Source organism: Crotalus tigris, unplaced genomic scaffold (genome assembly GCF_016545835.1).
Source record: "Crotalus tigris isolate CLP2741 ecotype Arizona unplaced genomic scaffold, ASM1654583v1 scf7180000017764.6130737, whole genome shotgun sequence".
In the NCBI taxonomy this organism is placed as follows: Eukaryota; Metazoa; Chordata; class Lepidosauria; order Squamata; family Viperidae; genus Crotalus; species Crotalus tigris.
Genome location: NW_024096618.1, coordinates 3894430 through 3921561, shown reverse-complemented (window position 1 = coordinate 3921561; position 27132 = coordinate 3894430). Strand labels below are relative to the sequence as shown.

The window sequence follows — 27132 nt, the reverse complement described above, 5'->3', positions numbered from 1 at the left end:
ATTTGTCTTCATGTATAAATACAGAAATTTAATGTCAAAACTAGCCCTGAATATTTTCTTCGGCTTCTTTTTTCTCGTTCTCATTTAATCTCCCTGTCAAATTCTTCAGCAGTTGCTGAATTCCCTGTCAGTAAGGCAATTCTTTGCTTATTGAATTTAGAGAGTGACATGTCTATTCCCTATTATCTTCCTTTTTTTTCATTTTCACACCAGGGTCCACAGCTGCTAGGGTGGAAATGGTAACGGTGTAGAAGAGACTGACAGGTTAGGAATCCCAGAGAGCTGTTGAATTTGACAAAGGGCTGAGTGATTCTGAAACATCAGACGACTAGGTACAGATAGTCTCCATTAAGCTACCCCACTTGGTTTCAGAAAGCCAAGCCAAGCAATCGCTAAACAAAACTGTGAAAATGTTTTCCTTTGCTTTACAGATCTGTGAAGACTATAAACAGGAGGACTGCTCAATTTTATTTTCATTTTATTGCTTTTTTATTTACTTTACTTAACGTTTTACATTTTGTCAAGACAAAACCTCTGGATTCAATGGAGAAATTGAATGTACAGCTATATCTGTCTTTTAGCAGCCCTCCTGTTCTTTTTCAAGTATGTTACATATACACACACACAAAATTATAAATACCGTACTTTCCGGCATATAAGACGACTTTCTAAAGCATTGAAATCGGCGCCGAAGTCAGGGGTCGTCTTATACGCCGAGTTGTCTTATACGCCAGAAATAATGGTAGTTTTCGGCGTATAAGATGACTTTCTAGGCATGCGACTCGGCGCTGAAGTTGGGGGGTCGTCTTATACGCCGGGTTGCCTTATACGCCGGAAAATACGGTATATATTATGTATGTATACACTATATGTTCTGTTATCACACACAAACATACACACACACAAACATATACATATATTACACAACACACTTATTTTTGAAACAGTCAATTTGCCTCATGAGAGAAGGAAAATGGAAATGCTTTTTTAAAGTGCTTCCTGGTCTCAGTAATTTCAAAGCAGGATATGAACTCTAGTCCTCAAGTTACAATTGTAACAGAGGCTGTCCACAATGATAGTAACTCTTGACAGTTGTAAATCAGGTTACCTATGTGACTGACTCAATTTTTTAAACTTTTTTGCAGCAGTTGTTAAGTGACGCAATGGTTCCCTATGAGAGCAGTTTTGCTGAAAACCAGAAGTAACTGCTATTTTTCAGCAAAATGTGGTCACGTGACTGCAGGGATGCTACAAAGGGTCCAGTTGCCAAGTATGGTCACATGACTGTGGGGGAGGGGAGGAAATTGTTGGAACTTCAAATCCAAGTCAAAGTACCGAGGGGGGGATTTCTGTCAGAACTCTGAATGGTTGATAAGCAATTGGTTGTAAGTCAAAGCCTACCTGTATTAAATTACGCTGCTTGCTAACTACAAGCAGTCTTAGGTTAATGACCATTCATTCAGCATCTGTTTTGAAGTTACCACAGCACTGAATGAGTGGTGGTGTATGAGGAAGTTACAAGACGTTACTTTTTTAACAAACTACAATTGCCACTTAACAACGGCAATGGAAACAGCAAAGAGATGCAGCCATGTGACAGTATGCTTTACAATTGCATTGCTTAGCAATGAAAATTCAGGTCCAATTGCCATAATAATTCGAGGATTATCTGTGCAGACATTTTTTAAAATTACTATTTAATTTTTAATATTGATCAATCAATTACTGCCCTAATAATACTTAAGTGTTAATTTTGAAAACTATAACCCAAATCCTTGGAAGGCTCTGGGCACTGAGGTGATGCTTTAAAACAGCGATTCTGAAACTTGACAAATTCAAGACATGTGGATTTCAACTCCCACAATTCCCCAGCCAGCACTATTGCCAATTTTTAGAAAAACTGCTTTAAGAAGTCATATCTGATAGGAAAATGACCACTAGAAGCAGGAACTTACTCATGTTTGCAGCAATGATAACAAAAGGTTTCATGTAGGTACTTTTCATGTTCTTTGCCAAATTGTGAAAATAATCTTCATAGTATTTCAGCAAGTGAGCTGTACCCCCTTCTGTCCTTTGGATGTGTTCCCAAAGGTCTTTTGTGCAAGGATCCAGTAAGGCACTTCCTGTTTTTATGATATTCTAGGAGAAGAAGAAAAATATGCTAAGGAAAAAAAATGTAACAATATCACACTTATGGTGGAAAGAAAGAAAAAAGAAAGAAATTGAACCTAATTGTAACCGAAATTCTGTATGCAGTCTAATGAAGCTTTTCTTAAACAAACGCAAACTATGATTATTTTATTTTTACCATTTTGCTCTTCAGTGACTTGTACATTTTTAATATATGTATGGTAATTTGGTTTTGCAACATTTATAATTTTATTAAAAAATATAACAATTTTAGAATTTTACACTGGATTATTGCTGTCGTCTGAGGATTTGATAACTCTCAAACTAATAAATAAATAAATAAACCATCTGTCGTTAGAATGGCTGTTGGAAAATGCTCCTGAGAATACAATAAATAGCCAAGAAAGCAAACAACGGGATTATCAAACAAATGAACCCACTTGAGGCGCAAATGACTAGCCTCAAATTATCCCACTTCAGTCACATTATGTCTTTGGAGAAGTCTCTAATGCTGGGAAGGAAAGAGAAGAGGATGACCAGCAAGATGGATGGACTCAATTAGAGCCAGTGATGGGTACACTGTTGGAAGAGCTGAGAGACCAGGTTGAGGGCAACCTTCATGCAGAAAAATCTATCTACGGTCTCTAAAAGTTGACACCAACCTGATGGCATATAATCAATCAATCATTACAGGTAATTCTCAATTTTACAATCACCAGTAGGTCAGAATTTGGGTCGTAAGCTGGGGCAGTCGGTCAGCAGATCACCATGTGACCTGACTTGATTTTACAACCATCTTTATGATAGTTGCAAGTCACAGTCATATGACCATAAGATGCTACAACTGGTCCTAAATATGAACTGGTTGCCAAGTGCCCAAAATGTAGTCATGTAACTGCTGGGTGTGGACATTTTAAGATGGTCAAATGTATTTTACAGGCTATAAAGCACCCTTCCCAAGGCTGTCCTCACTTCAAATGGATGTTAAGTGTCCAATCATTAAGTGAGGATTATCTTTAAAATGAAAAGGTTATTTTTAGAAATCCATGAAACACCAGCAGGGAGAAACCTAAAATAGCACTAACTTTTATCAGTGAATTGAGGTAGAAATCATTCTTAGCTAGCCTAGCTGAGTAACCATGAAAAAAACCAGTATTCTTTTGTATTAGAGTCAGATGGATTTGTATTTTCCAAGAACAGCATGCAATATAGTGAACATAATAATAAAACTCTTCTTATTTATATACTGGCGTGAATAATACAGCATCTCTTCATAAAACTACAAATCTCCCTATCAGTGCAGTTAGCCCTGCATAACACTGAAACACTGCATGAAGTAAGAGTTGCTTTTTCCTGAAACTATAATACGGAGTTTGTTGGCATTCATGCAAAAGTATAAACTGTAATTGGAACACAAGCTATTTTTCACTGTTTGGTATTTGATTTCTGTGAAAAGGCAAATTTTAAATTTTTTGTTTTGTTACCCAGCCATGATTTGGGCTATTTTTTTTTTTTACTATTTAAAAGAGGTTATTTAATATTAAGGGAATTTGGAAAAATACAACTAAAATAAATACAGTTTCTTCGGGAAAAAATTGTTTCGTTTTATTGCAATCTGATAATGCTAGAAAGGGCTTTAATTTGCACAGTTTATAAATGCGTAGAGAGGTCGGCACTGGAGGTATAGTCATATGATTATTATTTCACAATGAGTTAAACAAACCTCTCGTTACACAGTGACTTGGTTCTTTGGAAGATGAATTAGATTACTTTTTGGTGAATCTAAAGCACCTTCTTAGATTTCAAAAGCAGAATCTCTATGCTCTGTGGAATTCACTAGAACATTTTAATGCTGAGTATTAGCAACAGTGTGAGAAAAATTAGTCTATTTCCATTCTACAGTCTTCCTTCAAACATGCAAACATCATTCAGGGTTATATCTCACTTTCATTATGCTGGGGCTCTTACAGAGTAACACCTTGCAATGCACTTTAGCACAAAGCCATATAATCTAGGGCTCATCCCAAAAAAATGTCTGTTTTGGTACACAGGGTCTACCAGGTGAAAGAAGGAAATGATTCCAACATCCACTTCCCAATCACAGGTCTATCCTTTTTTTCTACCCCTTTTTTTCAGGACCAATTTATAAGAAATGCTACTTCAGCCCAGAAAACTTAACTAAAAATATGAGTATATTGCTCCATTGCACTACAGAGATTACAACAAGGATTCATCACTAAAAGCAACACACACAAAAAAATTAAAACCAAATACCTAGATTCTTTAAGAGATAGAGGTTTTTTTAATCAGCAGTTATTTTTAGTTGAACTGCTTTAGAAAGCTTTATCAGTTATGTGACATTTCTGCATGGCGAAACAAAAGACCTATTTAGGCCTTCTATTCTTCCATCAAGCCCCTAGAAGGGCTTGTCATATGGCCAGAGAACTGAAAAGGACTACTAGATAAATAATGTGCAATTTTATGCCTCATTTCAGAGTGTCCTCCTAAGAATTGCATTCCCACATTTCCTACTTCCCTAAGTGTCACATCCTTGTGTTTTTCATTATCAGTTCAACATTTCTTACCTCATTAAATTCCACATCCCTTGTTGCAGCCAAATCAAATCCCTGTTGCTGGCTCTCATACTGCAACACCCTGATCATCATCTGATAGGCTGTCCGCACATCATTTCCATAGAAGGAACTTGTGTGGTTTGTGGCATTTTGAAGCACTTTCACTATCTGCACTGACTTAGCACTGTCCATTTTTGTCTCATTGTGGAGAAATTTCTCATTCTGACAGAAACAGAAAATAAGGCCAAAAAATAAAAATTAGGAAACAGATTTCATTTACTCTTTGTTAAATCATTTGAAGGAGTGCCCAATTCATCATTTTAGATTCAATTTATCAGTTGGCTCAAGTGGTGAATAAATCTCTATGTCAGGGGTCCCCAAGCTTGGTAAGTTTAAGACCTGTGGACTTTAACTCCCAGAGTTCTCCAGCCAGCATAGCTGGCTGGGGAATTCTGGGAGTTGAAGTCCACAGGTCTTAAAGTTGCCAAGGTAGGGGGCCTCTGCTCTATGTGGCAGAATGATAGGCCCAATTGTAGGTTTGATTTACAGGTAAATATACTCTTTCAGTATATAAAGACTACCTGGTGCATGTGAACATCTTTTAAATATTTGGGCAGGATTTTGATGAGATGAACACTCTACTCAAGTTTGTCTGTCTATGTTTCTCTGCACATGCCCTGAAACAGCGATCTCCCACCTTTCCAGCTCTCTGGACTGGCAGTGGTGGCGTTGATGGCAGAGAGGGGATAATTTTGCACACACGCCGGCTGCTTACACAAACGACACTTTGCGCACTTGCGCTCTCACCCTCTGCTTGTGCTGAAAGATCATAAATACTGGTATTTTGTGGGTTCAGCAAAATTATAACAGTGTAATCTCACATAAGAGATTTGAGTGAGCAATGTACAAGCAGCTAGACATTTAGCTATGCACTTTGGGATGAACACCCTTTGAATGATGAGGGAGTATAAACGGATTCCTAAAAAAACATTGCAGACTGCAGGAATCATTTGCGCTTCAGTTTGAGATGCAGACAACACAGACTCATCCCCAACAGCCTGTGCCTGTCTTCAACAGCGAACGGACACAGAGCAGAGGACATCCTGCAGCCAAGAAGCCTCCACACTCATTTGCACTACTCAGGTGACCTTAAGGACACAGATAAACCTCCAAGTGGCCTCATCGACTTTCTAAAACAGGGGGTCTTCAAACATGGCCCTTTTATGACTTGTGGACTTCAACTCCCAGAATTCCTCAGCCAGGCATGTTGGCTGAGGAATTCTGGGAGTTGTAGTTCACAAGTCATAAAAGGGTCAGGTTTGAAGACCCTTGCTCTAAAAGAATGCAAATGACCAGCTGCCTGTAAGGAATATAAATCCTTCCATTCCCCACCCTCCAGTCAGAGCTGAAGAAGCTTCTTTGATGAGAAGCGAAACGTCTTCAGAGAAAAACAAGAAAGTCCAGTTACCTCCTGAAAAAACAGCTTTGGAACAACCATGACCTGGATGATTGAGAATCTCCACAGACAAGCAGTCCTCAAGTTACATCCACAACTGGGACTAGAATTTCCATGACTAAGCAAGGCAGTTATTAAATGAGTCACACCTGATTTTATGATCTTTTTTGACATGGTTATTAAGAAAATCACTGCACTTGTTATGTGAATCATATAGTTATTAAGTGAATCTGGCTTTCCCCATTGACTGTGATTGTCGGAAGCTGGCTGGGAAAGTCAGAAATGGAGATAATTTGACTCTGGAATTCTGTAATCATCATAAATACATGCAGGTTGCCCAAGTGTCCCGATTTTGATCACATGATTGTGGGGATGCTGCAATGGTCATAAATGTGAGGACTGGTCATAAGTAACATTTTTCAGTGCTATTGTACGTTTGGATGGTCACTAAGCAAATGGTTGTAAGTCAAGGACTACTTGTAAATGACACATTACAATGCCTCCAAAAATATTACAAATTTCTATGGAACAATTAATACCACGCTCAGTAGGTTACTCCACTCTTACCATGATTTTAAGAGTCACAAAGTCAACAGTGGTACAGTTAAAAAGTTCAGGGGAAAGCCAGCCTTTCTCACTGCTACAATGCCGAACAGCGTTTCCTTAAACAGAAAATCAATTAGTGAGAAATTCAAAAGTTTCACCATCGTGTTTAATTTATATGAATATTAACCTTCTACAACTTTTTACCTGACACAGTTTCTTAACAGGTGTACAATTATATGTAAGAAACACTTCTAATTATAATTTTTAAAAAAGGCATTTTACAGTAGAGTCATATGTCGATGGAGTTTGGTGGTGGTATTGGTGATAGTTTAAACCAGTTAAATGAGAGTCAATTTGGTCTAGTGCAGGGGTAGGCAACCTCGGCTCTTTTATGACTCGTAGACTTCAACTCCCAGAATTCTGGGAGTTGAAGTCCACGGGTCATAAAAGAGCCGAGGTTGCCTACCCCTGGTCTAGTGGCTAAGGCAGGGGTCTTCAAACTTGGCCCTTTTATGATTTGTGGACTTCAACTCCCAGAATTCCTCAGCCAGGCATGCTGGCTGAGGAATTCTGGGAGTTGAAGTCCACAAGTCATAAAAGGACCAGGTTTGAAGACCCCTGGGCTAAGGCAAAAGGTTAGAAAGCAAGAGACCATGACTTCAAGTCCCATTTAGCTCTGAAAGCCAGCTGGGTGACTTTGGACAAGTCACCTTCTCTCAGTCCAACTCACCTCACAGGGTTGTTGTGAGGAAAATAGGAGGAAGAAGGTGTGTTGGATATGTTTGCTGCCTTGCGCTATTTGTGAAAATAATATAGGTGGGATATAAATAAATGAAGAAATAAATAAATTATCAAAAGGTTTTCTATATATGTCATTATAAAACATGTCATTATGCTGCAGAATAAAAGTAAGAGGCGATTCGGATTATGTTTTTAAAAGTTTTGTTTTTCTCCTTACTCTTGTATTCCAACTATCTAATTTATATTTTGATTACTTTGTCTAAATGAGTTTTTTTTAGCATGTTCTTAACAGGTTCTGTCTGTGCGAAACAGACTTCCATCTGCAGGATTTCATAGACAACTCTCTTCCATATGTCAACCAACTTTTTTGAATCTTTATTTTTCCCAACATTTAACCTAGAATAATACTTGAGATATACTGTATAATAACAATTACTCACCCACTGATCCTTTAGGACATGGAACAGCAGCAGGTTGTCCAAACTTGGTTTGTGGCCACCAAATGCCAGCCTCAAAAGCTTTGGGACATCCATTGTAAACCACTACATGAGATTGAAGGGAAAGTTTTATATAGTAGTAAGAAGAAATAAGAATAATCACTATTCTTGTCTTGTTTAGAAAAATAAGAAGACTCATTAGACTAGAATGTCAGAATAGAGTTCTGCTTTTATGCTGGATGTTATTCATATTTGATCTAATCTTAGCTTTCCATTTTAACTGAGAAAATCAGACAAAGAAATAAAAATGTGTATAATCTTAAATTAATAATACCATTTGATTGAAAGATTCATTTGAAAAAGAAATAAAGAACAAAACAAAGAACTTTTTTTCTGCAAGGGTTCCAACAGAAAATTACCATTGTCTTTAATTTATTGTAATATACTGCTTAAACTGAGTTTGCCATGATTTTATACAATGAAAGCAAATCTCTCAAGGACAATCAGCCTATATTTATTCTGAAATTTAATTCTTTTCTATAAAATTGATTTATCTTCTCCCTTGCTGCTTCATTGAGAACTGAAGATAGCTAACAATGATTAAAATACAGAGAAATTTAAACCTCACATTAAAACAAAAATGTGAAATTGAAAGCTAGGCAAAACTATGTATCTTGAACTGCTTTTCTCAAATGGGGAAAAAAAATGTGCTGCAGAATCAACTCCTGAATCAATTATCCTTCAGTAAAATTTCTAAGGAGAATATAAAACTGAAAAAAAAACCTGCAACACATTTTAAGAGACAAGTAAAACAACCCACAGGGCTAGATAAAATGATGTCTCCTTGGCATTGGGAATAAAAAATAGATACAGGTAGTCCCCGATTTACAACAGTTCATTTAGTCACTGAAAAAAGTGACTTATGACCATTTTTCACAGTTACAATCTTTCCAGCAGCCCCATGATCATGTGATCAAAATTCAACTGCTTGGCAACTGGTTCCTATTTATGGCCGTTGCTGTGTCCCATGGGCCTTGTGATCCCCTTTTGCGACCTTCTGATGAGCAAAGTCAATGGGGGAGGCCAGTTTCACTTAACAACTGGGTTACTAACTTATCAATTGCAATGATTCACTTAACAACTGAGGCAAGAAAGGTCATAAAATGGGACAAAGTTAACTTAACAAATGTCTCATTTAACAACAGAAACTTGGGGCTCAGTTGTGGTTGTAAGTTGAGGATTACCGGTATAAGTAAAGGGCTATATCTAGTTTTTGCTCACATCTATGGCAGTCAATATTGCTCAAAATGGGGGTCAAGTTTTCCAATGCAGCAAATGGCAAACCAAGAAAATACCTTCACATCCATGAAGTGTAACTTCAGCAAAGGGATTGTCACAGCGATTGCACTGTCGTCCAATCACTCCTGATTTGCAGGGACATTGCCCAGTTTCCATGTCACAAGAGCGAGTATGGGAACCAGAAGGGAAACAATCACATGGATAACAGGAGTCACTGTTTTGTGGTCGGTAATAGTTTTTCTGGAAAGATGAAAACCCATCAGTCAGTCAAGGCTACCAGAAATACAATATTTTGAACCTAGGATTATAAAAAAAAAAACCTCAGGGATCCTGACTTTTTTTCCAGGAAAATGATACTTAAAATATATTTTTCATGTGCAGACATTGAACACAACAGCTGGACTTTCTCAAGTTTCAAAATGTAACATGGAAATAAAAATTGATAATTCTTATTCAGACAACTCCCAAATCTACCCTTATTTTTATTTAAACATAACTGTTAAAACTGAGTATATATATAAAAAAAGAATGTAGAGCAGTGGTTCTCAACCTTTCTAATGCCGTGACCCCATAATACAGTTCCCCATGTTGTGGTGACCCCCAACTACTTATACATCACTGGGTACCAGGGGCGTGGCCAAAGAAAAGGGGGAAAAATGGCGGACAGTCTTGTTTGGCGACCCCCGTGAAATGGTTGTTCGACCCCAAATGGGGTCCTGACCCACAGGTTGAGAACCACTGATGTAGAGGTTCTGAAGATGTACGGAGGTTTAAATTAAGTCTCATCAATACTATTCATTTCTGAATCACCTAAACAATCTGAAGTGTGATGGAAAGAATGATACATTCCTTACCTTACATCGACAGGCTCCATTTGTCTTATTGCAGTCAGGATCAAATCCTTTACTGATCTCACAATTACAGGGCCCACAAATAGGATTTCCCCACCAGCCTCTGGGACAAGGTAAATCAATTCTACAGAGGAATTGGAATGTTGACAGATGTAAGGATCACCAATCTCTTTCAAAATTATTTAAAGATAATAAAGGAAAAGATATTCTGTTTCACTGAAAATAGCAATGCATGTCTTGCCCTCTTAAGCTAACATTTCATAAATTCATATACTGTATGTGTGTGTGTGAATTTATAAAATATTATGCATGAAATAAAATAATACACACATAGACACCCACTTCAGGCTAAGTTCTCTGACTTCTGTAACAAATAACTTCTTAGAGAGGTTGTCAGGTGTGAACAACCAGACTCACACATGTAGAATTGAAACTAGCTACTTTATTGTTCAATACCTATTTTACAGGAATCCTCCCAAACTGGTACCTTGCCCCTGGGAAAGACTAGATAAAGGCAATGGCATTCAGGGGGGTGGATCAGACCTTGCCTTTTATGCCTATATAACAATTTCAGATTAATTCCCCATTTAACTCCTCCCCTGATTGGGACACTGCTCTCCAACATCAATTGTGTGATGGCACCTAGCCAACCACGACAGATCTCAGCAAGCTGAATAGGGCCAGACCTGGCTGGTACCTGAATGGAAAAACACAAGGTAATCCCAGGATTGTAGCTAGATTTGGAAGACAAACATACATCCCAGAAGAAGGCAAGAGCAAGCTATTTTTGTATTGTTGCCAAGAAGTCACTAGGAATTAAACTCAACATGGAAATTTCACAACGAAAAATACAACAGAAAGATACAAATTAAATATGAGCAACTAGATAAATTATCTCGCATATTTTGTTTGGAACAGAATGCTTTACTTTTGTGTATATTTGTGTGTGAGAGAGATTGTAGAGAGTACAGGTAGTCCTCAACTTATAACAATTCAATTAGTGACCGTTCAAAGTAACAATTAGTGAAATTAGTGACTTATGATCACCTTTCACACTTATGACCATTGCAGCAACCCCGTAGTCACGTGATTTACATTTGGATACTTGACAACTGACTCATATTTATGATAGTTGCAGCGTCCCAGAGGTCATGTGATCCTCTTTTGCGACCTTGTGACAAGCAAAGTCAATGGGGAAACCAGGTTCGCTTAACAACCGTGTTACTAATTTAACAACTACAGTAATTCACTTAACAAATGTGGCAAGAAAGGTCATAAAATGGGACAAAACTCACTTAACAAATTTCTCAGTTAGCAACATAAACTTTGGGCTCAATTGTGGTCATAAGGTGAGGACTACCTGTAGTCAGAAAGGAAAAGAACTAGCCCAAATCCTTTGCTTACTTGCTTTCACAGTACTGTCCATAATAGCTTTGTCCACATTCACAGGTATACCCATGGGAAGAGCTTGGTTTATGAATACAAGTAGAGACATGTTCACAGGGGTTCAGACTACAAACATCAATACAGTCTGTCCCAAAGTACCCTGAGAAGACAAAGTCACAGACACAAAGAAAACTGAGAACTTAGTAATGGTTCTAAAATTCTCAGAAATAAACAAAACTGGACACTAATAACACTTCTTGAATTATCAGGACACTTTTGTGTAGCCATCAGAAAGTCATTTCTGTTGAGAAAGAATGAAATCACATATAGTACATGATGATCCAATATTGTGCAGTCATGTATGGAAGCAACTTAAGTACTAGGTTGCTTAAGATATTAAAGGAACTAATTTAAAATATGTTTCTTGTTTTCTGAATGTTCAAAAAAAGGGGCTTAAGGATATGCCTAAAAAGTATCTCACAAATGGAAGTTGTTCCGAAGCTTAATCTCAGACAAAAAGGTTTGGAAATAATCTCTGTAGTAGCATAATACTAAGCATGTATTAACCCTATTAAATCTTACATTAAATATAATTATTGGGATTTACTTTTTAAGTAAATATGGCTTAACATGTCAGTTATGCAGTTTAAAGCTCAAAACAAAACTCAGTCTGGAAAAAAAACTGAATTATATAAAAGAGGCTAAAATATTTTTTTAAATTAAACTTTTTTTGAAGTTTAAGGGAATAACAATACCATTTTATATTTCAATCATATGTTTAATCTTGTGATCATATTCAATTGCCTACAAATTATCTATTTTCTTTTCCAACACTCTGTTATGTGGCAAGAAGTGGACATTGAAAATTCTTCAGATTAAAACAAATACAAATATAAATAAGAGATTCTAGAGTTTTTGTTCAGTTTTGATAGATATTGCAGCATTTTCTTCACTTCCCCAAAAGAATGAAAGAGTGAAAATGGTGATACTTGAGAAAGTAACAAGAGAGCCACAGAGTGTCATTCAAAACGGTCTGTGCAGGATCCCTGGCATGAGATTATAGGCAGCTGCCAAATTATAGGAAAACATTCTTAAACATGCAGTTCTATAAACTCCAGAACTCCAGGTATTATCACCAACTTGCTACAAGTCATAATTACCTGGGTCACAGATACATGAATAGCTGTCCCAGTCATCACTACAATAGCTGTGAAGGGGACAAGAGTTAGAATCACAAGGGTTGTCTATTTCACAGCCATCCTTGACGTTAATCTTGACTGCCTGTTTCATGTTCAATGTAGCAACATTTGTAGATGTTTCCCCCATCCTCACTCCCTGAAAAGAAGAAAAGAGATCAAAGGAATAACCCAACTAATTAATATATATATATATCACAATAAAAAGCTTAGGGTTATACTGCTATAGGAGAAAGAGAAACAATTTCACTCATTCCTTTGATGTAATCATAAAAAGATGTCGCAAACTTTCACTTCTATTTTTACTTGGTTAAGCGCATCTTGGTTAAGCCCAACACATTTATTTAACTATTTATTTACTAGATTTATAAGGCTGCCCAACTCAAAAAGTGTAACTCTAGTGGTGTATCACAGCTAAAAAACAAACAATAAACCAACTCCCATAACATTAAAACATACACAACATAAAAATATGAAGTCTTTAAAGTAGCAAACAGGAATCATAATAAAACAACCAATAGGGACTCCCGTTCAACTAATATCCAATGTCTGTGAACAAAGCTAGGTCTTCAGGGCTTTCCCTCAAACAAAGTTGGGGCTTGTAGCATTTGGGGTGGGAAGGGAAATTGTCCCACAACACTGGGACAGCCACTGAAAAGGTAAACTTTCTAAGTCCCCTAAAGCAGGGGTCCCCAACCTCCGGGAGGCGGCCTGCTACCAGTCCATGGGCCGTTTGGAACCAGGCCACATCCCCACTGGCGTGAGCAGCGGGCAAACATGTGTGCGTGCTCCATTTGCGCAAGCGGTGGGTGAGCGTACCCACCACTCGCACAAATGGAGCTGTCCACCACTGTTTGGAACCATCCCCTCTTCCCCCCCCCCACTGATGTGCAAAACCAGGAAAGTTGGGGAACCCTGCCACAAAGTGAAAAGATTTAAAAGCTGGAACCAGAGCATGCACTCCATGTACAACTGTGTGGGGCAGGCAGATATTTTTGGGAGAAGTTAATCCCTCAGGAAACATGTTCTTATGCCATGTAAATCTGTAAAGAAAACCACCAGCACCTTGAATCACATCCAGATGTCTATCAAGAGTCAGTCAGTGCAGAGGCTAGTGGTGTTTTGTGGGCATAATGAGATGTACCTAGAACAGTGGTAGGCAACCTTGGTTCTTTTATGACTGGCTCAGGAATTCTGGGAGTTGAAGTCCATAAGTCATAAAAGAGCCAAGGTTGCCTACCCCTGACCTAGAACTACCTGTGTCCCTGCATTCTGCCCCATAAGCTTCCAGCTGGTCTTCAAGGGCTGCCCTATGTAAAGCCACCCCAACGAGAACCAAAGATACAAACACTCTAATTCCCAGGTATATATATTTAAAGATTTTGGTGGATGTTTTAAAGAGAGCCTATTTCAAATACTAGTTTATGAGCTCCACTACACTACAGTTTGGGATTTGAACAAAAGCTTACATTGAGATTAATGTATGCCCCTTGCTCTTTCTATGCTGGAAGTATTGAGACCCCACGCCCACTGTCTACTGTGGCTTATTCATGGCTGATCTCATGCTGACGTATAATTAATGCGATGCGATCTCTGGACTTTCCAAAAATCCAATCAATCAATGGGAAGTATTAGATCAAAAGCCTGTTTTCTTAAAACTACGTTATTAATTGTAGGTCTGAGCAAAGAACTTTGAAAAAAAGTTGTTTCATAAACCATGAAGAGAGCATCCCTCCTCAACGTGCTAAAGCTGCATCTTTTAAAAAGTTCACAAAGTTGCTTTGAAGGCTTTCCCAATCGCTCTGCATGTCTGCCTCTATGCATACTGACTCTGTTGGCAGCCTCAGAATGTGTTGCCTGTGGATTACACATGCATGTGCAGACAACTGGAGTCACTTTTTGAAGCGGCTGTGTGAGTCTTCCGGAGGACAAAGCTGCTTTAATATGTCAAAAATAGTGCTGAGTTTCCACCAATGTGTTTTGCACTGAAGCCTCTTCTAAATATTTTACAGAATAACATTCCCAAGTAATTAAACATCTGAATGCGATTCCAACGGAATAAATTCAATTAAAACAAAGAAACTTAAGCTCATAATTAGGCACTTAAGCTCATAATTAAGCATTTTTAAACAGAACAATGCTCATTTTATTTCCGCTCTTTCCCTTCTCTTGTCTTTGATAAAACTAGAATTGTTCTCATAGTTAAAGTTATTTATTTTCAATTGTCACCTGTAGACAGCCATAGAAGCCCTGCTGCACAGAGACTAGATCTCCAGAGACACCTCCTACAATAATGCTTTTCATTTTTAGTCCAGGTAACTGATTTCCAATCTGTACAGTGCTCTAAAAAGAGGAAAATAGGAAAGATGATTAAAGCTTTTCTGTAAATTCTTAGTTACAGTATTTCACTGATAATTTTTTTTAAAAAATAAGCAAGAATAAGTCTAAAAGTGGTAATAGAAGCTATTCCTGTTGTGCTTCCGATAAGGAAGCCACTCCAAAAGGTATAATGCCTTCCCCTGTTCAACACAGTTTCAAGTAATGTGAAAATGGTAATTAATTCTCCATGAGTGAATAAATCTTGTCATTATGAGCAGTGGTGGGATTCAGGCGGTTCGTACCACCTCAGCAAAACCGGTAGCTAATTTTTGGTTGCCCAGGCCCAGAATGGACTTCCAGAAGTGGCATCCATACAGAGAACTGGTTGTTCACATATTTGAATCCCACCACTGACTATGAGGCAGAAGACAAACAGTATTAAATCTCCCAGCAGGATCCAGTGTACTCTATGTAGGCTTTGGATATCATGAAATCCATCTTGATAGAATGATGATGCCCAAGTAGTTCAGTTTTCCCTGTTTTGCTATTCAAAGTTTGAAGGATTTGAAAATTAATTAAATGTTTGCCACCCATCTCCCAACAAGAGTTCACAAATAAAAAATAATAACAAGTACAGAATATTTTTAAAAATGGCAAAGATGACAAAAAAGGGGAATTACAAAAAAAGACATGAGTCCACACAATCCAAAGGGGACTTCACTAAACTTCCTCAAATGAAAGAGTGCCAAATTCTTGGGGAGAACCTCATTGCACAAAGGAGGCACCCCAACAGAGAAGGCCTGCTTCCCAACAGATGGCATTAATTGAAGGACTCCAGAGCACACAAACCTTAGATTAAATTGGCTGGTCAGATACTATGGAAGACAAGTAGTCTTTCATATAACCAGATCCAGTGGTGGGATTCAAATATGTGAACGGGTTCTCTGTGTGGATGCTGCTTCCCAAAGTCCATTCTGGGCCTGGGCAACAAAAAGTAGCTAGCGGTTCTGCCAAACTGGTGCGAACTGGCTGAATCCCACCACTGACCAGATCCTATACCAGTGGTGGCAAACCTATGGCACGCGTGCCAGAGGCAGCACTCAGAGCCCTCTCTGTGGGCATGCGTGCCATCGTCCCAGCCCTGCCTCCCCCAGCGGCCTTCTCCTCACCAGCAGCCCCCCAGGGGAGAGTCGCCCCCAAGTGTGGCCTGCGTGGACCAGCGCAGCCAAGGACATGGCAGTCGGGCAGCGGGGACAAGACTCTGCCCTCTCACCCCGTCATGTGCAGATGATGCGGGGCACGGGTGGAGGGCATGGCTGCCTTGGCACTTCTGGGCTGCCTGGGCAACATGTGGCAGACTGTGGAGGCGGTGAGTGGCCCTCCGGGCAGGTGGAGATGGGTTTTGGGCACTCAGTCTCTAAAAGATTCACCATCATGTCTTATACCATGTAGGGTGTTATGGGTAGCAACCAGCCCCTTGAATCATACTCAGAAGCAAACTGGCAACCACCAGTGCAGCTTGCAAAGCTGAGGTGTTAAGTAGGCATACTGAGGCATTCCCATCACTGCTCATGGTACTGTATCCTGTTTTTCCAGGAAAATATACAGACTGCACACCACTCTTAAATGTGTAAGTGCAATCTCATTCAATGTTAATGATGGATCTCAGTGGCCTGAATACCTACAGCTACTTAATCTTGGCAGGATTGAGTCAAGAGACAGTTCTTTCCTATCCAAACCATCCCAACCTCTAGCACTGGGATAGAACCTTGACAGCCTCATTTGGATATAATTTGGTATCATTGGCATACTGATGACACTGAACCCCAAACTGGCAGATGACCTCACTGTGTGATTATATATAGATGCTGAAAAGGAGGAAAGAGGAAGTAGAACCTTGAAACACCCCACAAGGAATGAAGCTCCCTCTGTCCACCAACCAAGCAGAAATTGCTCCAGAGAAAGGAAGAGAACGATAAAAAATGGTGACTTATATCCTCAGGCCATGTCAGAAAGATATTGTGGTTGTTGATATTAAAACTGCTATTGAGGATCACAAGGATCCTAGTTCTACCACAAATAATGTACAAGTTCAATCAAAACTTTCTTAGTATTAAATCCTGGTCTGAAATCTGACTGAAACAGGTCTAAATAATCTGTTTCCTCCAGGATCATCAGCCGCAGATGTACAGAATATACAGAACTGGATGACACTGGGTTAAGAATAGCTGGCAGATTATAACACAACTGTTACAGAAAAATATATTTCTGAATCTGTGATAGAAACAATGAGAAATGACTTTATTCTGGCATAGTTCATGGTGCCACCTATTCTGGCCATTCCTGTCTCATTTTCATAATGAAAGAATATGGATGTCATCTTACCTGATACATGCCATAATCCAAGGACACAACTGCAAGATATTTGATGTCTTTGCCATCTTTCGCACTCTTCAACTCTATTAACAAATGATGCCATTCACCATCATTGATCCGTACCTGGGTCATCCTCAAACTGGCCACCTGATTCGGTCCATCATAGACCTCAAATACCACATATTTATTCAGTATCTGTTGAAACATAACTTTAGTTGATGAAAAAAAACTTGAATTGCTGAGAAAATGCCATATATACATCAAAATATATATGCAGTTTTGGGAAAATGGTTACAAAATACAGGTTACCGTATATTCCGGCGTATACGTCGACCCGGCGTATAAGATGACCCATGTCTTCGGTGCCAAGTCGCATGCCTAGAAAGTCATCTTATATGCCGGAAACTACCGTAATTTCTGGCGTATAAGACGACTTGGCGTATAAGACAACCCCCGACTTCGGTGCCGATTTTACCACTTGCGGAAGTCATCTTATACGCCGGAAAGTACGGTATATTTAAAGAAACATTATTATTATAATTTTTCATATTTATTGATCCAATTAATTGGTCTAATTAATATTAAGACCAATATTCTATCTATATTCAGTTATTAGGTCCACTATGAGCGGCAATTAAAGATTGTCCATTCTTCTAGATCTGTATGCATTGATTAATATTTAAAGCAGTCTTGATTTAGCAAAGGTATTTTTCCTTCTGCTAAAACCAACAGGGGGAACCAAAAAGCTAGTAGTTTGCTCTTCTCAGTCCCTACTTACGACTGCTCTGATTATAGGCTGAGTGAACTCTACAGTTTTGTGATATTCTGCAACTTCAGGATGGCCAACTTCAGGCTTGTTTGTTGGCTGATGGTAAATGAAATATGCATAAGACTGTACTGTTGAATTGCCTTCATAGCTAAGCAAAGACATTTAACATTACAGGTAGTCCTCAACTTACGACAGTTTGTTTAGTGGCCGTTGAAAGTTACAACGGCACTGAAAAATGACTTATGGCCGTTTTTCACAGTTACAACCTTTGCAGCATCCCCATGGTGACATGATCAAAACTGGCAGCTGGTTCATATTTATGACGGTTGCTGTGTCTCAAGGTCATGTGATCCCCTTTTGCGACTTTCTGACTAGCAAACTCCATGGGGAAGCCAAATTCACATCCTAACTTACCAACTTCAGTGATTCACTTAACAACCGAGGCAAGAAAGGTTGTAAACTGGGGCAAAACTCATGTAACAAATGTCTCACTTAACAACAGAAATCTGGGGCTCCATTGTGTCTTAAGTCAAGGATTTCCTGTACTGTTGGCCATTTGTTATCTAGTGGCATTCCCTTGTTGTGATTGAGTTGATAAGCTAACATACCTGTATATTAATCTTAGATGATACTCCCGCACTGGCTTGCATTAACACACCATTAACCTTGCGAGTTCTAAACATGAGGCCAATGTACCATGGTATAGAAATAGTGATATCAAGGTTATTCCAGGTGATGATGCTTTCTCCAGTGAACCGCTGAGGAAAAGGCATTGCTATAACACAAGGCAAAGAGGAGACAAAGCAGGATTACTTAATCAAATATTTTAGAATGAGGAAAAAATTGTCAGAACATTCTTAACTATACCAAAAATATATACTGCATGGTACCAGTAAGCATAATGTCAGGCAAACTTTCAGCTTCTGGGATCTCCCTTCTTTTTCATAAAAAATCCAAATGTTATTAACTGTAAAGTCTACTACAAAAAATAAATAGCTAAGAAAAAAAAAGAATTATCTATCCAGAATACAGCCTTTTCAGAGAAATACCTACTTCTGTTTATCTCAAACTTTCTTTATTTCTTCTATGTAATTTTAGGTTGGGTTTATTTTATCTAATTGCTATATTTAAACAACGGAGGACCTCAAATCTCCAAATTCATCAAAAATTTGTCTGTGGATCCCAATTGCATTTTGTGTCCGCTGCTGGCACAAGAAATATCTCCTATGCAACAGTAGATGAAAATGGGCTTATTACTGCATAGATTCCAATGTTCTCACAGTTGTGCTTTAATAATAACATTTTTTAATCTCCACATAACCAAGAAGGATAGATAAGCAGTGGCTGTATTTTAAGGTGTTACTAGGTAACATGTAGAAATATGTTTCTTTAGATGTAGAAATATGATTCTTCAGCAAAATCCGTTGTCTATTGATTTTGTAGACAATAATACCAAAAAAAAACCCCAAGTGAAAAAGCTACACAATTTAATTAAGAAGCAGCAAAATTAAAAGATGTTCTCTAAATACTGAAAAATCAGGAATATAGCAAGGGACGATAGGCTGTGTAGACCAAAATATCTAGGAACATCCAATTGCCACATACAGCCTAGAGAAGTTGAAGGCTGTACTTTTCTGTGTGGCAACATTGAGACTGTTATTTTGCTGCACAAATATTAATAATATTAATGCAAATTTATATATTTCACTAAACAGAAGATAATATTTACTGTGTGCCACTCATCTGTAAAGTTTCTGCCCATTGAATAACAAGCATGTTCTTCCTAGCTGTAGCTATAAAAAGGTGTTGAGCTTAATTATGAATTTATAAATGGTAACAAAATCCTGTATAATGTTTAAAAATGTATGTAGGAATGTGGTTCTGACAGTTTCTGGGCTCTGGTAATACCAAGCGTGTGTGCTATTTATTACTTCTATTAAGAATCTGACAGTGTTATTTTTATGGCCCCAAGGGGCAGCAAAATAACACATTTATAAAGGATTTGACAAGCTCAAATTTGTGGCTGCTGTGTCACCTATGCCCCAGGCAGAAAGCACTTTGATCCTATGAATATATTTTGTTCCCTAATGTGCAATTGTTGTCAGTGTTTTTACTTCTGGTTTAATTTGGTCATTTGCTAAAAATTCTCCTTTACTGACATTATTTATTTCCCTTTGTGCACATTCTGCTCCACATATCTATCTTACAAGTAATAAGTAATTGATCTTACCTATTTATATCCCTACAACAGCATGAATCAAATGGTTTTTGAAAGTAGTTTCTGTAGAAAACCAATTATGCTATACAGAAGGATTGCATTAAAAATTTGCTTTAGCTCAGTGGTTCTCAACCTTTTTAATGCCGCGACCCCCAACCGGTCATAAGTCGAGGACTACTCAACCGGTCGTAAGTCGAGGACTACTCAACTGATGCAGCACTGTTTGCAGAATGGGACTTTTGGCGGGCTCAGCAGGGCAGAGACAGCCTGGACAATTCCTATTGGCTTTTGAAAGCCAATAGAATTAGACTCTATTCAAGAGAGTCTATTCTATTGGCTTTCAAAAGCCAATAGAATAAAAGGGAGTAGCACAGCTAAGGAAAAGGGGGAAAAAATGGCGGACTACATTGTTTGGCGACCCCCGTGAAATGGTCATTCGACCCCAAATGGGGTCCCGACCCACAGGTTGAGAACCACTGCTTTAGCTGAATTTCTATCAAAAATGGGAACAAAAGCTTGCAATACGCATCACATAGGTTCTGACTTGAATCATGATTAGCGATTAACATGCTGTCAAAGTTTATTACCAGAAGCTTTAAAGAGAAGTAACAATGGCTTAATGATTCAAAATGACTTTGCATTAGCTGAAAGAGCCAATTCTCTAAACATAGTACACCATTTTGATTGCTGTAACATAAATAATGGCAGAACATATGTACTGTTCACAATAATAATTATTTGGAAAGTTATTAAAGCAAATCAGCAATATTCGGAGAATCATTCTTTAATTGTTTTCTGAAAGACAGTTCATCAATCTGATTTTCACATTTTTCTGGAAACATAAATCATTCACACTTACATTCTTATTTGCACTTAGTAAATTATGAATAGGTAGCTCAAGTTCTCAGAGCACCATTCCTTATAGTACCCAAAGGTCACCAAATAGATACAGTTTGCAGAAGTACAATATAATATTTAGAAACTACTGCTTTTAAAGCCAATATGGAGGCAAAGACAACTCAGAAAGATTGATGGAAAGCCGATATTCTCATTGTAAAAATATATATTTACAGGTTGTACTTATTGCTGATTTTCCCCTGCAGCACAAGAGGCTTGGCCATACAGTATTCTCAAAGGGGGTGGGGGTGGGGGAGAGTGAAATTCAAGAAACTTAGCCAGTATCTTCCAAGAGTATGAACTTTAAAATTCACTCTCATATTCATTGCCATCTGCTAAAGTTTCATAGATGTGGTACAGAGTACAAATTCACCATCTGGGAACAAATGAAAAAAGAATTCCCTGAAGACTGAGGCTGCCAAATGGGAACCAAAGAATTGCAATGAAGAGTATGAATGAGGATGTTCTCTGTTAGGATGTACAAGTGACTAAAGAAAGTCATTATTTAAATGAATTCTTTTATGTCTGAGTGATTTCCTGCCCCAGTGATTACTCAGAAAAAGGTTAAACTTAATTAAGCCAGTATTATTAACTAATGGTGCTGTATTATTCGATTGAACTAAATGGGACCATTTAAACTGAAGAATTTTTTGCTTAAAGAAGATTGAAGATTGATTTTCTGTGTCCAAAATGAGTTGTCATACAATGGAGATAAAGAATATGCTACATAATGGGCATGGTTTCGCATCCAGGATTCTATGACACAAACTTCCCCAACCTCCAGATATGTGATTCCTAGAATTCTCAACTAACATGGAAATAATTGGTTTGTATATACTGGGAATTATAGTTCCAAAATACTTGGAAGGCACCAAACTAATGAAGGTGCAGTAGATTATTAGATTCCTGCTAATGCCTGCTTTAAGAGGGTGAAGACAGGGTGAAGACAGGATTTATAATATATTTAATAAGTAAAACTGTTGTATAATAATTAAAATTTGCTCATACACAGTGGAACACTCTATCAAAAGCAGGATCCATTGTTTACCTTGCTCACAGTTTTTGCCCCCATATCGCAGGGGGCAATCACAGCTGTAAGTATTCCATTTGCTCACACAGGTACCACCATTCTGACACCAGTTTGTGGTGCAATAATTCTTCTGAGCTAAGCAACCTGCAATTCAAAAAAAAGTTTTGTCCTCAAGTCATTCCGTAATCATGCATTCAAGTTGCAACAAGCTGTGCTCTGGATCACTGTTCTGCTTCTGAATAGATGCAACTGCGTTTTCTAGAAAGCAATTCACAATGCTTTATCATATTTTATATTGTGATATCCAACACTCAACAGTTCTCTTTTGTGAAGGGGAGGCATTGAAAACTAGGCTAATATTATAGTAAAACAAATGCTAAAGAGTTTGATACTCAACTGTTTTTATTTTCACTATGTGGTTAGTACATATATCAGAGACCTAGGCTACCAAGTAATGTTTCAGAATAACATCTGTGCAAAAACAGTTTTCACAGGATGTTATTTTAAATTTATCTGCAGAAATATATTTCCTTATGTAGATAAAGCTTGTTTAGCAACTGCTCATTTACCAGACTTTCTTCACTGTTACACTGGTAATAAAAACATCAATATTTGCATTTACAATCCATCAGGTCTGTAAAGCAAAGGAAAGCTGAAGTAAGATCATAACACAGTCAAATTTTTATTCAGACATCACTTTGCTTAATGACAAAGTCTCAGTTGTGGTTGCTAAATGAGGACTATCTGTATGCATAATGTAATTAATAAACTTGAGAAATTAGCCCATGAGTACATCTCTATTTCCTTCTTTTTCCCATGAAAACACAGTTCTTTATGTGTATAATTTTCAGTGAACCTAAAATATTTTTATTCCACTTTTATTCTTGTGGAGGTTATACCTGCAAGTGTGCCATTATTGGCTATGTAGCTGGCCATATCGATAGGCTTGCTGTCTATGGAGAGATTCCTCATACAACCAACAAACTGCCTGTTATGTACAGGAAAATCTTCAGGTAAATTGGGAACACCTCCAAGCAGCAGAGGTCCAGTTAAATCCAATGACCTAAAGAAATCAGAAATAAAGAGGTTTTTGACTCAGATATGTAATATATTATCTCTTGCACAATAACCATATTATTGGGAATTAGATATTAGAGATAATTCCTTACTGTTATTACAGATTCTTTCATGACACTGAAATAAAATAGTACTAGTAGTCCTTGCTTACCAAAAGCTTTGTTTAGTTACTGTTTAAAGTTATGCCATCTAGGAAAAAAACAGCTTTGTGATGAATCCCCACTATCACGTAATCACATTTGCATGCTTCACTAATGGCTTCTGACAATCAATGGAGATGCCAGCAATAAAATTGTAAATTGCAGTCATATGGTATTTAATGACTATGGGTGATTCATTTAACAACAAAAGTAGAAATGACACTGTAAATCCAGCAGTCACATGATTTTTCACTTAGTGACAGAGGTGCCAGTCCCAATTGTGGTCGGTAAATGAGGACTATTTCTAATGGATCATATTAAAATGATATAAATCATTACAGTCAATAGTCAACTATTTTAAGGTTTTTTTCTTTTTTAAACCAATGAAAGGTTTTGCCACAAATGATAAGAAAATTTTTTCATGCTTTTAGTATTACAGTTACAAAGCACTGTAATTCTTATATATCAGGTTGTTATTGAAGAAGAAAGTTGATGTAGGTACCAAGATGGCGGCGCCTGGATTGGCTGCGGCTGCATTGGCTCTCGAAGGTGAAAAGTTTTTGGAGGGATATAAGGGATATATACTCACCGGAGAAGGGCCTAATGCTGGGAAAGATTGAGGGCAATAGAAGAAGGGGATGACAGAGAATGAGTTGGCTGGATGGAGTCACTGAAGCAATAGGAGTGAGCTTAAATGGACTCCAGAAGATGGTAGAGAACAGGAAGACCTGGAGGAACGTTGTCCATGGGGTCGCGATGGGTCAGACATGACTTCGCAACTAACAAAACAACAAGGGATATTGGCCACATGATTGGGAAGGTTTTAATGTGTTCAAGCAACGTAGTGGGGCTAAACATACGACTGACAATCTTTGTTGGTATGACGAGTTTTTAGTGGTTTCGGAACTGTGTCCATTAAAAGACCTTTGTGCTGTTTGAAATTGTTCTGCTGGCAGCAAGATTTGAGTGCTGGCACAGCAACAGAGTCTATTGCAAATCAGGGCTGTTTCCAAAGGAGGCACAGAAGGAGAGGTCCCAGGGCTTATGGCTTGTGAAGGAACTGGATGAGGCTGTCAGCAGGCCCAGAGGAAGGGAGAGAGGCTTTTGGAGGAGTTTGACGCTGCGGCAGAAGCAGAGTGCTCCAGGGGCAAAAAAGAGCAAGGCCCCTTTAAGGAAAAGGTAGAAGTGACAGGATTAGAAAAAGAAAAGGAGGCTGTCCTGCAGGAATACAAGCTAATTTGAGGGCTAATCCACATGGAGTTCCATTTCCATCTGTCCTGTTTGGCGTGGTTCGCTCCCTAAATGGACGTTCTGAAACTTGACCTGGCCACAAACAAGGAGTGTATATATGCCAATTGGTGTATATTCAAAGTGACAATAAAGTTGTTGTTGTTGTTCTTACTACTACTAGTACTACTACTACTATTATTATTACTATTGATATATAGATAACATTTACAACAATTATTTGTAACATAAATACTTAGATGATATTGACCAATGTGGTTTATGATTACAAAGGAATATGTAAATCCAACACCTAAATTTCATCCTAGTAGTTTCATCATGCACTCTTTTGCTTTTTCAAATCAACAGACATAGCAAAACCAAAAAGATTTACATAATCAAGATGCTGCATTTATTCAAACTTACATTGACTTGTAAATGTAGATTTAACCTGAGAAAGCTATTCAAAACCTAAGTTGAAAATATTCCAAACAGGGTTAATTCATTAAAAGCATTCAGCGACACAAACATTTTCAAGTATCTTTTCCCATTTACTGAAATATATCAATTTATTCTAATGCAAACCTCGGGATTTGAGATTTCAGCCCTTTAGTTCAATGTGATTAAAGACCACAGAGGAAAACTGATCAAATGTGTTTCTTCCTCCATTTCCTTCACTTTGACATTGTCCTTCCTCACCTGAATGAACATTTTTGAAGTGAAGCGTGAACACTAGACTTTACTTACTTTTCATCTTCTTCTTCACGTTGACTTTTTCTACCCTATAAGCCCATTTTAAAAGATGCTTAAGTAATAGAAATATTTGCAGCAATAGGTAACTTGCCACAAGGAGGGGCAATTTAGCAAAGATTTCTACATGATTATTCTCTGAACTCGACAATTTTGTCCTTAATGCACAAACGTAAAGTTTCAGGCAAACAGATATGAAAATGACTTTACGTCTGACAATAATCACTTCTAGGCATACCTAAAAAAGTAGTGAAGTCTCTGTTAGCTAGATTAATTCTACTATTAAAACATGTACATGTCATAAAAAAAACATCTTACTTTTTGGAGCCGGACTGTGTTCCCTGAGCAGCACAGGAGTAGTTTCCAATGAGACTTCCAAAGCGCACAGCCACTGCAGTATCACAATCGTCCACAGTTACTACAGCCACCTTCTCCCCTGAAGGCCCATGAGGAATGCCAAGTTGCCCTATGTTGGGCTTCAAAATAAATGTGAACATTTTAAAAACTTGAACTCATAAATATTTTAAGCACCGGCTCTGTACACACTCTACCTCACTGTAAGCTAGGGATGTAACCTGTCAGCCAAGGTTACTGATGCCCTTTAAGCCCAGGACTGAACCTCTCAGAAGCCACAATAACCATGACTGCTAGAAAGTGACCATAGTACAGGTAGTCCTCGACTTACAACAGTTTGGTTAGAGACCGTTCAAAGTTACAACGGCCCTGAAAAATGTGACTCATGACCATTTTTCACACAACCTTTGCAGTGTCCCCAAGATCACGTGATCAAAATTCAGATGCTTGGCAACTGGTTCATATCTATGACGGTGGCAGTGTCCTGGGGTCATGTGATCCCCTTTTGTGACCTTCTGACAAGCAAAGTCAATGGGGAAGCCAGATTCACTTAACAACTGGGTTACTAGTTTAATGACTGCAGAGATTCACCTACTGTATATTCCGGCGTAGAAGGCGACCCGGCGTATAAGACACTCCCGTCTTCGGCGCCGAGTCGCATGCCTAGAAAGTTGTCTTATATGCCGGAAACTACCGTTATTTCTGGCGTATAAGACGACTCGGCGTATAAGACGACCCCCGACTTTGGCGCCAATTTAAAGCTTGCGAAAGTCGTCTTATACGCCAGAAAGTATGGTAACAACTATGGCAAGAAAGCTCATAAAATGGGGCAAATTCACTTAACAAACGTTTCACTTAGCAAGATAAATTTTGGGCTCAATTGTGGTTGTAGTTTGAGGACTACCTGTATTCTACCTTCATGGTATTTTTTAAAAAAATGAACCTTGTAATGCAGTCCCACTCAAATATGTGATTTGACCTCCATTTGCTTTGACCCTCACCCCATCCAATATGGAGTGTGATCCTTGGCCAGCAAGTGATTTATCTTAAGCAGTAAAAATCTGAGAAATTTTACTATACTGATTTTACCAATCTTATACTTTCTGAGGTTGCGCCAAAACTGAAATAGTCACCCTTTTGAGATCAATAAGAGTCTTGGGGGAAGCTAATCAAAACAAGAGAATGACAATGAGACAGGTTTGTTTGCAATGGCAAACAAATCTTTATTTAGTAACAAAGAGTACAAGTGGTCCACTTTTAGCATGCCTGGCTGAGGAATTCTGGGAGTTGAAGTCCACAAGTCATAAAGGGCCATGTTTGAAGACCCCTGAATTAGTCACACAGCTGTTAAGTGAATCTG

General features: G+C 38.2%; 1 protein-coding gene across 3 annotated transcripts in view; it reads right to left on the bottom strand.

Annotated features, from left to right (window-relative positions):
* CELSR1 (cadherin EGF LAG seven-pass G-type receptor 1) overlaps positions 1 to 27132 on the bottom strand; it is a 159026-nt gene that overhangs the window by 29342 nt on the left and 102552 nt on the right. For all 3 annotated transcript variants that reach the window (XM_039341273.1, XM_039341275.1, XM_039341274.1), the window contains exons 6-19: positions 25737 to 25894; positions 23124 to 23287; positions 22243 to 22368; positions 18688 to 18854; positions 17320 to 17505; positions 14845 to 14958; positions 12580 to 12754; positions 11438 to 11579; positions 10037 to 10157; positions 9239 to 9422; positions 7887 to 7988; positions 6727 to 6821; positions 4716 to 4925; positions 1956 to 2139 (exon numbers count right to left, since the gene is read on the bottom strand). In XM_039341273.1, the coding sequence (XP_039197207.1) occupies positions 1956 to 2139; positions 4716 to 4925; positions 6727 to 6821; positions 7887 to 7988; positions 9239 to 9422; positions 10037 to 10157; positions 11438 to 11579; positions 12580 to 12754; positions 14845 to 14958; positions 17320 to 17505; positions 18688 to 18854; positions 22243 to 22368; positions 23124 to 23287; positions 25737 to 25894 (2128 nt within the window). The remainder of the gene's footprint in view (positions 1 to 1955; positions 2140 to 4715; positions 4926 to 6726; positions 6822 to 7886; positions 7989 to 9238; positions 9423 to 10036; positions 10158 to 11437; positions 11580 to 12579; positions 12755 to 14844; positions 14959 to 17319; positions 17506 to 18687; positions 18855 to 22242; positions 22369 to 23123; positions 23288 to 25736; positions 25895 to 27132) is intronic.